The 12,385-nt window shown below is 41.3% G+C and overlaps 1 protein-coding gene across 4 annotated transcripts in view; it reads left to right on the top strand.

Moving 5' to 3' along the window:
- The window catches only part of thrb (thyroid hormone receptor beta), a 99,571-nt gene that overhangs the window by 68,080 nt on the left and 19,106 nt on the right, over positions 1 to 12,385 (top strand). For 3 of the 4 annotated variants that reach the window (XM_087175834.1, XM_087175833.1, XM_023413196.2), the window contains 2 exons: positions 8,543 to 8,615; positions 10,322 to 10,372. In XM_087175834.1, coding sequence (XP_087031960.1) covers positions 8,609 to 8,615; positions 10,322 to 10,372 — 58 coding nt within the window. In that variant the 5' untranslated portion in view covers positions 8,543 to 8,608. Of the gene's footprint in view, positions 1 to 6,725; positions 7,124 to 8,542; positions 8,616 to 10,321; positions 10,373 to 12,385 lie in introns of those variants that run through there. The other variant, XM_087175835.1, reaches the window with a different exon arrangement.

The raw sequence follows: 12,385 nt of genomic DNA, 5'->3' as shown, positions 1-12,385 counted from the left end.
AGACGGCGGGGTGGACCCAGAACACGCCGGAGGGGTTACATATCCCATCTGGCCTGGAAACACCTCGGGATCCCCCAGGAGGAGCTGGAAGGCGTTGCTGGAGAGAGGGAACTTCCTGCTTTGCCCACTGCCGCCGCGACCCAACCCCGGATAAGTGGAGGAAAACGGATGGATGGATGAATGGATGCATGTATTTAAGTTTGAAAGTTTGATTCTGTAACGGCTCTCAAAGCATTAACAACCTCCTTCGCTGCGTTTACGTCTGGAGTTTTCCGAGGACCTGAAATGGAGACTTTTGGAAAACGCTGCTCGCCACGCTTTAGTTTGAAAACTGTGGGGTTGCGTTGTAGTCTGGACGGAGAGATTTGGAGACCTGAACGAAGAAACGTCACAAGTTTCCTTCGCGTAGCTCTCAGAGAGACCATGTGTTTCTTCAGTGTTAATTAGCATGAACCTTCATCAGCTGTGTAGAGGTTGGCACCATCTGCGTTGGATCTGAAAAGACAATCCCAGCACAGACAGCAGAGTCAGGATTCAAACATCTTAGTACACGAGTGTACAGCGTCCAGCCAGAGCTGCAAAAAGTTCAACCTAGTTTTTCTCTGTTTTTAAAAATAGATAAATCAGATGGAGCGAACAGGAAAGTAGAAAAAGGCCAAAGCTGGATGAGAAGGGAAAGGGTGGACTGGGGCAACCCTGCTCCCTGCCCCCGCTGCTAATTTACGCCTGCGGAAGAAGTCCATTATTGTCACTTTTGTTTATTTGGGACACTAATGTGAAGAAATGGCAATTAGAGAGCCACAAAAGCACTCAGCCACATGATCCCCTTCCAGAGTAAATTGCCATCTTTGGACCTCCTATGTGATGGAATCAGTTTGTCCTAATTCAAATCATATTTTAGCCCAGATATTATGTTTCTCCAAAGGCAAAACCTCAACTTTACATCAAGAAAACACTGATAAAGTCTGTGTGAGACAGTGTGTCCGGTCTCCAGGGATCAGGAAGTAAAAGTTGTGAGTGGCTTCCCAGGGCTTGTTGAGAAATATCAGATTCTATTGTAAAAATGTAAAAGGAGACGTCAACTATCACTCCCGTGCAGCTGTCTGGTGATAAAACATCCGCTTCACTTTGTTCCCAGTAGAAAGAAGAAATCAAGCATCGTGATTCCCACCTCTTCCTCTCCACAGCAGCTGAGGCTCAAGAGTACACAGACCTGGATCCTGTGAGCTTCCTCGTTGTTGGTCGACCTCAAACCTCAGATTTAAACTCGATGCCAGCGTTCCACACCAAAGTCAGAAGTAAGGATGTGAAGGCTGGCGGCGGTGGCCACCGACACCAACATGGTCTCTCTAAAAGAAAAATGGCTTAAATTCCTCTCTCTATTCAGTAACACATGTACTAGCCACTGCGCTCACTGCAGCCCTCGCTCTTTATCAGTGAACGACAGTATCCGAGAGCAGAAAACAATCTTTGCATCCTCTGTAGGAACACCCACCTAAAACGGAGTAATCTAATTCAGCAGTAAATCCTCCGTCATGGAGGTTAAAACGTTCAGGTTTTATTGAAACCGTGTTGAAGAGGCGTCGAGGCGACTGCGTGTGATCGTTTTTGGAGGATGTAGTCTGTGCTGCTGTTGGACTGCGCTGCACTGTATTGACAGGTGTTCCTATTATTTTTCCACCACAGTCAAATCAATGAGGGTTAGGGTGGTTTGCCTTTATTCTGTTAGCACAGTGAGAGAGAGACAGGAAAGCCAGGAGAGAGAGAGAGAGAGGGGAGAGAGAGGGAGGGGATAACATGCAGCAAAGGGCCGAGGGTTGGTCTCAAACCCGGGCCGCTGCAGTTAGGAACGCCTCTTCTTCCATTAACCGTAACTAATTGTTTTAGTTGCCTAAACATAACGTTATTCATACTGCAATTCCCAGTGTAGAAAAAATGTTTAATTATTAAATTGTTGGCATTGGACATAATATGTTTTTTACAGAATCGTCCAATATCTGTGTTGTTGTCTGGCAATAAGGTTGAAAACAAAACAGCATTTCTCACAAATAACTTTGAAATAATTGAAATTAATGGCAATAACATAAACCTTAAAGCTCCTCCAGTGTAAAGGTCTGTGTCCATGTGTAGTGTGATTATAGATCAGCTCTAGCTTCTATATTAATACTGTGAAAGTATCAAAGCCTCAGTCCACAGAGAAATGCACACAGCCTGTATTCAGAAACTGAGCCTTAAAACCAGCCGTCAGGACTTCTGGAACTTTGTGATGTCACAACAAAGCAGTCACCAAGCCCCGCCCACCTGGACCCACCATCCAAACCCTTGCAGGATTTGGTTTCTCTGAGTGTTTTTACCTGAAATCTGCTTCATTTTTATTGGGTTACTTATAAAACAGTCAGCCAATCAGACGAGAGGCTCAGAGCCTCCTCTCTTCTGATTGGCTCACCGACCTGTTGTTACTAGAGCTGCAGAGAGAAGCCTGAGAGAGGAGATGTAAAACTACACTGAGATGGTTTTTGGTTCTTAAAACCACAAATATATCTTCTAATGGATCAACACTTCAAATAAAACACAGAAGAAGAAGAAAATATGGAGCTGTAAATTCTCTACGAGTTTCCTGTGTTTGTTAAAGAACATTGAGGCTTTTAAAAACGAAAGCGTGAAAGTGGTAAAAAGCACAAAGGGCCCTCCCATGTGCATCTCAATTAAAAAACAGAGAGATAGTATTTATACGTATTCATGAGAGAAAATTCGGTAAGTTTTGTTAGTGTTTAACAAATGTGGGTATTTTACCAACATCCAGATTGCAGCTTTAAGAGCACAATAATTACGGTTACACACTTTGCCTCAACATCTGGTGTAACTCTGAGCCAACTGTTTTCCTTCAGTCTGTTTGCTTGGTCAATAGAATAGACTCCACTGCTGTCTATGTTATAGAATCAAATCAGAGCTTATTTATAAAAATGTTCCCATGAGGAGTTTCACTTTGCAGAGTGTCTGTTGTACCTCGTTTTCTTGGCGCCCTGCTGTGACTTGCAGTCATTTATCTTCTCGGTCTTTGTATTTACATAACAGCCCATACATTGTCAGTTTTCCTGTTGTTTTTTTTTTTTTTTGTTTCCCTCCATCTCTTCATATTCGTTCCAGCCAGAAGATCATTGGGCATGTATGTGACTGTGTCCTCATTAGAGCTGCAGAAACCTGTTGTATGGATGAACCAGCTTTCGGGCTTCGCCAGCTGTTGTCTGGATATTAAATGCTCTCTAGGGTAACAAGCAGTAAACCGAAGCACAGTTTCCCATAATGCTTTTCCAGCCAGCTGTTGTTCCATTGCAGAGGAATTGTGAAGGGCTTTAATACTTTTAGCATTTTCTTCTTTCTGAGTTTGCTGACAGTGAGTTTTTGAAACAATCTGTCTCAGTTGTTTTAAAGCTTCATATTTTCTTCTTCATCTGTGTTTGTATTTGAAGTTTTGATCCACCAGAAGATATATTTGTGGTTTTAATAACCAGAAACCATCTGAGTGTAGTTTTACATCTCCTCTCTCAAGCTTCTCTATGGAGCTCTAGTAACAACAGATCTGTAAGCCAATCAGAAGAGAGGAGGCTCTGAGCCTCTCTTCTGATTGGCTGACTGTTTTATAAGTAATCCAATAAAAATGAAGCAGATTTCAGGTAAAAACACTCAGAGAAACCAAATCCTGCAAGGGTTTGGATGGTGGGTCCAGGTGGGCGGGGCTTGGTGACTGCTTTGTTGTGACATCACAAAGTTCCAGAAGTCCTGACGGCTGGTTTTAAGGCTCAGTTTCTGAATACAGGCTGTGTGCATTTCTCTGTGGACTGAGGCTTTGATACTTTCACAGTATTAATATAGAAGCTAGAGCTGATCTATAATCACACTACACATGGACACAGACCTTTACACTGGAGGAGCTTTAATAGTTGATAAGTCTGGGGTTTTAATTAGAGGTTCTTCTCAGCATCACATTTACATTTCTTTCATGGTTCCAGCAGGTCAAAGCTGAGTCAGCTGGGGACGTGTTGTGCTGTATAAAATCTTGTTCACCTGAAAATGACTCCTCCTTCGACAGCATACAGATTATTCAATGTCCCCCAAGGTGATCGGTCTGTATCTTTTGAATTGACGCACAAAGGCACAGAGTGTATGTAATTGTTCCCCCGGTGTAGCTATCATATACATTTCTTGTGTGAATAGATGTGCTTGAATGATTGTGTCTGCAGATCTTTTTGTTAGTTTTTATTTCTTGAGGGGTTTAAACGAACAGACATAAAAGATTTTTAAAATATTTGCTGTGAGAAGTCGTCGCAGTCCAACAGAATTACGACTATTATATTACACAGTTTTCATATCTACTTTCTTTTTCTTTTAACTTGTGGAATGCTTCCAAACATAAAGTGCACAGCATTCAAGGAAAAGTCTTGAAGCTGAACTAAAGACATTTTCAGCTTATTAAATTATCCAATAAAAGTTGAATCGAGGGAAACTGGCCTCGGTTGTAGATACTTAAAGACTGGAGGCGTCTTCGGTTCTGACCGACTGGTGAGGAGACCTGGGTATTTGGCCTCTGTGGGGTTCGTTATCAAGGCTGTTGATGTCACTCGGTTCATTTGTGCTCCTGGCTGTTGTAAGGGAAGTTGCAACTGACTAAGTGACTGTCGTTTTTTTTTTTGGAGTCATATGAGGCCGAGCGTGAAGTGCTGTTAAATCTCCTGGAGGGATGAAAGGACAGCATTGTAAGTGGGGGATAAGTGGTGTCGCAGACCTCCTCCTCTGTTGGAGATGGCCTCTTTTACTCCTCTTTCATATCTTCCGTCCTCCCTATATGAAACATGTTATCATCGAGGGAGTGTCCCTTATCCTTCAGGTGTAGGTAAACTGCTGAGCCTTGACCTGAGGACTTGGCCCTCTGGTGTTGAGACATGTGTTTGTTTAGTGGTTGTTTGGTGGACGCAGTTTTTAGTCTAAGTGTGTTGCTGCTTGTTGGAACATCTCTCTCTGCATTTAAACCCTGTGTCAGTCCAGTTAAAGCTGTCTCACAGAGGTCTTCCTTCTGTCCCGAGAGACAAATCCTTTGCCTTGGGCAAGATGAAATCCACACGCTATACTGCTCTGCCGTGCTCTCACTGAAATATATTGTATGGTAAGTATGTGGAAAATTTGAATTTAAACACTGGTTTCACCCTTGGGCAACCGTTTTATCATTCTGAGCAGACAGTATACATCTGTGGCATGAAAATACCTTTTTAAAATACCATCTGCAGTTAGATAACAAGCACAAAATAACATTTACGGTTTGCAAAGGAACGTGACCAAGTGACGAAGTAACATATTCCATTTTTACACCATAAATAGCGGGTATAAGTGGGTTTTTCCTTTTACACTGCCGGTGGAGTCTGTCAGAGAGGACACACAACTGCTAATGTGCTGCTGCATCCCCGGGTTTGTGCTCCTGTCGGTGTCGGAGCGTCCACGGGAGACTCTTCGATTTCGATTGTGTGTTTTTAAAACTTATTTCGGGGCTGCACCTTCACTCTTTCCTCCCAGAGCACAGTCATTTGACCCGGCTGTGAATGTCAATTGTACCCGTTTCACTTGCAGACAAACACCCCCATGTTAGCAGGTTTTTTTTGACCAGTGGAAAACAGGCTATACAGAGTGTGGAGATCACTTATGTGTAGCCTTACTTACCATAAATACTGGGAACATATATAGCTAGCATATACAGTAGCTTTATAAAGATTGAAACTAGGCAAGCATAGTTTTTCCAGAACACAAGTAGTCTGGCTGCTCTGCAGTGAAACGCCTGCTAACTTCCACCAAACAACGGCTATATTTGTTGCTAAACTCCATAGTCACTGTTTCAAGGTCGTTAAATCACCAACTCACAAAACATCAGATTTAAGCATTTTACCTTTTACACATACAGAATAAAATCCAGAAAACAGAAAGTGAGACCTTGTGGTTTTTAGGAACATTGGATGGAAGATGCATGTAGCATTTTAAAATCCCAGCTGTGGTTTCAGGTTTGTTCACTCGTATGACTCCACTGTGCATCAAACCTGGTGACTCCCAGCTCGCAAATGAGACAGTTCTGGGGTCGTTTGAAGGGTAAGGCAGTTTCCCTTGGCTTCATTTGTTATGCTACAGTAAGCTAACAGGTCCTGGACCAGTGTGCACAGGCTGAAATTGATCATCACTGTTCCCACGTGACACTGGGTTTTAACTAAGTGACAGAGTGTACCTTGAATGTTCAGATTTAAAGGGTAATCAACCGTGACGTGTTTCCAGTTCCTGTTTTTTTTTTTTACAGTATTTTCATTTTACACCTCACAAAGTCTTAATGATTTTTGACTACATGAACCCCACCGTGTGTTTATTGTCAATGTCTGCAGCATAGACTTTAAAAAGGTCATGAAATATATTTATATTTTTTATGCCCAAGGTCACAATTGATCCTGAGTGTGATTTAAAGGTCACTCTGCCTCTTCAGCTTTTGTAAATCTTAAATAAAATGTTCTGTACTGATGTGATGAAGTGCTGCAGGTGGAGTTAAAGAAGCAACAGCCACAGATAAGAAAGTAATTTGAACCTGAGGCTTGATTAGCACACAGCGAGAGGATGCACGCCTCTGTGAACCGATGCCCAGCCCCCACTTCCTCCTGCTTATCATCACAATCAGGAGTGCTCTTGTTGTGGCTGCAGCTACAGGAAAGTAGACGAGCGTATGTTGGAGGCGGACTCGTGAGGACAGCCGGTCGAGGATGTTTAGCTTTCTCGGTTTCTCAGCTTACCACGGCCAGTTCTAGTCCAGACAGATGCACAGTGTGACCCTCCGTGGAGACAAAGTGCTGCTGCTGCCGTGTCACACACAGTAACGGAGGAGATGCTGCAGCAGCGGCGGCTCTGTGTGCTCCATCCTGTGATAGAAACTGCTAAATGGACTGTGTATCTGCTGCTGTGGCCTGATTTGATATTAGATATTCTGCTGACTGCTGCACCGACAGGATTGTTGATTCAGGAAAAGCACGTGAACAAGGCAGTAAATCAAGTATTGATGATGACAGGGCTGCAGCCGATCAGCAATATCGTGGAATTTGAAAAGGTGATTAATACATATTTGTTAAATTGTAAAGAAAATTGCATAAATCATTAATGGGTCAATTTGTTTTCATGCATTTGATTCTTTAAATTTGATACATGAAAAAGAATAAGTAAATAAACAATTAAAGGAGCTATTTGTAAGTCTTATTATTGCTACATAGCTAGCGTTAGCATTAACAGCTGTTTACTTACCAGTCTAGAGGAAACGTTGTGAGTTCAGCATCAAACTTAATTCCTTTACTCGCCACAGTTTCTCTCCAGCGGTTGAAAGCAACCCTCTTGTTTTGCATCTATTCCCATCTCTTCTTTTCTTCTACTGATGTTAGCATGCTAACCAGTTAGCCCCGGCCCGTCTCGTCACTGTAGCATCCAGTCTGCCCTGAAGAGAAATTGTGAACCTGTCCTTTAACGATGTGAATAACCAGCTGTCTGATGTAAAGTCAACTGTAAACGTCCCCTGAGAACGCTGAACTCGACGTGCACATAGACGCAACTCGCTGTGTTTGTGTCGATGCTACTTGTCACTTGTTCAGTGCTTTGTGACTTTTTAAAGTGTAAAAGCATTGAAACACTTCCGTTGTGTTGTGAGTATTTGCAGCGAGTGTGATGAAGTCGTTTTCTGAAGCTGTTTGTGTTGTCAGTGTAAAGGTGTGAACTACAGTAGATAATGTCTGGCTGGAAGACCTTTAAACTTCACACTGCTTTGTATCAACATAACCGTCTGGCTAAAGAAGAACACATATGATACTGCATATGAAAGCAGTTTTGCATGTACACCAGCTGTTACCAGCCGCAGCAGCTTGTGGCTGGTGTTTTGTTTTCACTTTTTGAGTCTGCGTGCGTCGCTGTGTGGTCCCAGAGACACCGACTGTAGCAGGAACTACCGCAGAGGTGGTTTTGAGGCCGGTGGTGTTTGTCAGCTGTGCAAAGATGCATTCACAAATCTTCACAGGCGTGTAGTTAAAGATATAAATTGTTGCTTATGTAATAATGTAGTAATGAATACCGAGCGCTCGTGAGTCAGTCGCTCTAGTTCCACCTGAGACTTTACTGTTGTGATGTGTGATGTGAGGCCGTGTGGGTTGTTTTCACATGTGCGACCACTAGATGTCACCATACACAGAGGCAAACTGTTCATGAGAGCTGCTGAACAGCCTGTGTGAAAGACAGTGCAGAGACAGCTACATCCTCCCATGTCCCCTGAGATGCAGAGACACAGTTTCATCAAGCTGAGGAGGACGATTACACCCAATGTAGTGGCATCTTTTCCCTCCTTCCACACATGATTTTAGTTGTTTCGTTGAAAGGCAGAGCAGGGATGGATGTCAGGGAGAGAAATGTGACGGCTGTGAGCTGATGGATATGATTCAGAATGAAAACAAACCTCATGATTGATGATTTCTCGCATTTCTGTTTTCAGCTAGGTAGGTACCCAGATGTCTGAGGAGGCTCTGAGGATGACATCTTGGCCTTGAACCCCACCAGTATGTCAGGTAAGACTCCCTCACAGTCTTATACACCCCTAAAGATTACTGCAAATATCATTCATAGAGTGAAACATGATGCACTCCATGTCGTCGCACCCCCCCCCGGTTATAAACTTGTCACATGATCAGCGGCAGAATGACATTTCTTCGCCGTCTCGTTCTTTTCCGGCCAGACTCCACATCGCGCTGCTGCACTCACAGATTAAGTTATTTTCAACTTTGACCTTTGAACTCTGGACCTTAAGTCGAGAGTCTTGGTCACGAAAGAACTGTCAGTGGACAAGTCCATATTGACAACTGATCAAACTTAATCAGCTGATGATTAAAGGGTTAAAACTGGTGAAAACTATGAGGCATAAAAAATGACAGAAGTATAAATGAATAAATACAGAAATAAATAATTAAATGCAAAAATGATTAAATTCTGGTAATGAAAAATACAATTTTTGTGTTTTTACATTTATTTATTTGTTTAATTATTTATGCATTTTTAGATTTATTTATGTATTCATTTCTACATTTATTTATTTATGTGTCTGTATGTTAATTAATCAGGCTGTCCTACTTAATTATGTTGTCGACCCAAGCAAGTAGAGTAGAACCAAAGACTTGGTGATATTATTAAAGACAAAGTCGTGGTTAATGTCACAGTTATAATTAGTAATAATTGGCACTAATGGGAGACAAAGTGAACTTGGTCCACTTTGAATTAATTCATTTTAATTAAATGCTAAGCTAGCATAACTTAGAGTCTATAGTCACAGCAGGGAGGTTAGCACATCAAACACACGATTCAACATATATGAAGATTAAAAATAAATGAATGAATTTGAATTGGATATTAGAAAATAAACCTGAACATAAAGTGTTATAATTTCTCTTAATGTCATATTCGGGGCACGTTTGGTGACATAAATCTCCTCTGCACCACAACTTCTGTACGATGAGCCGATCATGTGGAAAACACCTTGTCAAACATTAGCATTACCACACCAGAGGGTGATCTGTGTGCGCCAGCAGAGGGCGCCGCTCGGTGTCAGATGAGGGGAACACTGACCTCTGGCAGCAGGAAAACAAACCTGGAACATTAAATGTGGTGAAAATAAATCTTCAATAATATTTTTCAGCCAAAATTTGACAAAATAATAAATCTAGTTAAACAGATTTTGTTACTGAACAGAAATGAAATGCTTTGATCCTTAGTTATTAAGTGGCTCTTCCAAGTTCAAAATAATGTTTACAACAGTTCGTCCGGAGCACACAGGGGAAGTTTTGTTCACGTATGTTGTTGAGAAGCAGTTTAAGGACGCGTCGACCGTCCTGGCTCATCGTATACGAGACGCCGCCACGTGTAGATTGAACCTCTGACCTCACTGACCCCCCCGACACACATACGTTATCGATCTCAGCGCGGTGAACAAACCACCCAGCCTTTACACGCGTCACATGAGGAAATGAAACCTGATCCCCTTCACTCACTGTAACATCATGAGACCGACAACAACAACAACAACAACAACAACAACAACACACTGTAAGAAAGAAAGTGATGTTTCTGATGCTGTTGTTTGTAGGATTCACTCTGACCTGCTGTTTTCTTCCACCAGCTGTTGCATGTTTCTGAGAGGCGTCAGTCGGCCTCTGTCACCTGTTTCACTCAGCAAGTAGCTTTCCTTTTTTTCTTTAAAAAGTGCCTCTCCCATCTATTTTAGAGCCAGCAGAAAAATGCTCCCCCCGCTGGAAAGATGAGGCCATTCAAAATGGTAATATTTACCCTCCCTCTCAGCACTGCTTTCCCTCCTCTCTGTCAGTCACGGTGAGCTCTCCTGATAAAATGTGGAGCTTTTTCTTCACTGAAAACTGAGCAGCTGCCTCAGACTTTAACCTCCTTCAGCTTCCTGCTTCACATCTTGTTAAAACTCCTTGAATGACTTTCCTTGTGGGTTTTTCTCTTTCCAACAGAAATCACTGTCTATCACTACTCACCTCCTGGGGGAATGTTTTATTGAAATCTTATTTAAATGTCTTGTGTTTGTGCAGATATGTGGGAACAGTCTCTTTTATTTTCATTGTATTAATTTAACCTAAGGTCGTCAGAGCTCAGGGTAAGCTAAGATTAGCTTGTTCAGGTTGTGTGATAATATAATAACATGCAACATAGCGCTGTCTGTCTGTCTAAGCAATTAGACGTAGCAAGAGTCAACGACCATTAAAGTCCAAATGTTCGTCATGATTTCCAGGAAATTGAACCGTCTATAAAATACAGACAAAGTGAACTTGGTCCACTTTAAATTCATTTTAATGAAATGCTAAGCTAGCATAGCTTAAAGACTGCAGTCACAGCGCAGTTAGCTCAACAAACACACAATTCAACATGTATGAAGAATAAAGTTTCACTAATGAAGAACAGAGATAATTTAGGCTTAAATTAAATTAAATTAAATTCAAGTCTAGAAATCATTGAAATTCATTTTTAAACTCAACACAACTTATTGCGTATATATTAATTTCTAGTTGTTTCTTCTTCTTGAGGATATAATCAGGAAATAACGGACCCATACATGAAGTGTGACTTGTGCACATGATAACAACGTTTCTTCTGTGCTTCGGTATCGAGGGAAAAATTAGCTCAACAAAACAGAGAGAAGTGAAAAGAAGTTCACATCATCTGTCTGAGAACAGAATCAGAGCGGCAGCAAACACTGAACCGAATATATATATATATATTATATATCATGACATATTATAAATGAATGTGTGTGTCAGAATCACGATTTTAAAAATGTTCATCACACATGCATTTTAATGAAGATCCTGTAAGGTGTCACCTGTGCTGAATGATTGCAGTCGAAGTCAAAGGTCAAAGGTCAAAGTTGCTGCGTGGAGATGATAAGTTGATAAATCGATTAGTCGAGTGAAAGTTAAGTTGCGACACTTTTTCTCTCAGTTACTCTCAGTTAGTTTGTTCAAGACCAAAACCAAAACTTTTATATGTCCCACTTACGTCCGTCTGCTAATTCTAATTATATATATTATATTATATTATAATATAATTACCCATATCGTTTAAAGGTGATTACATACGACACATCAGTCACAATATTTATTTGAACTGACCCCAGTTGAACCACGAATCAGGGACGGTTGCAACATATTAATTATTCATTAAATTTCACTAATTAACTTTAGATTTGTGTCTCAACGAGCTCAACATTGTTTTACAGTAAGATGATAGTATTATTTATTGGAACACAGGGTTACTATGAGTCAGAGCAGGCAGATATATTACAAGACTGTGAGAGACTATAACAAAATAATTCACAACATAACTTGTGAAAATAGTAATAATTATTGTTGCATCTGTTGTTGCTGTAGGAAAACTAAATGCATATTTTGGCTGTTTGAACTGTAAATGAAAATACTGCGGTGTGGTCGTTCTGGTTGTAGTTATTTTATAAACGTGGGAATTCACAGCTTCTCTTCGTCTGACGTGACAGTTGATGATGAGTATTTTGGGGATTTGGACTGTTGGAAGTCTCCAGGATATATTTTAAGTGATTAAGCAAAAAAATAATTAAAAAAATTGGCAGATGAATCAATAATGAAAATAATCTTTAGCTGCAGCTCTGGTCCTGGACTAAATGATTAAAGCTTCTGGCCTGAAGTCGACTAACGAACTCATTTGCCTTGCCACATGTTTGACTCCTCAGTTAATCAACCAACAAGTAATTACTGACGGGTGTGTGAAAGCGAGCGGCGGATACTGTGTCTCTGTC

Source organism: Seriola lalandi, unplaced genomic scaffold (assembly GCF_002814215.2).
Source record: "Seriola lalandi dorsalis isolate HSWRI2012SDOR001 ecotype SW California unplaced genomic scaffold, Sedor1 jcf7180002054505, whole genome shotgun sequence".
Taxonomy (NCBI): Eukaryota; Metazoa; Chordata; class Actinopteri; order Carangiformes; family Carangidae; genus Seriola; species Seriola lalandi.
Note: the sequence above shows the minus strand (reverse complement) of the source record. Positions and strands in the feature narration are given on the sequence as shown.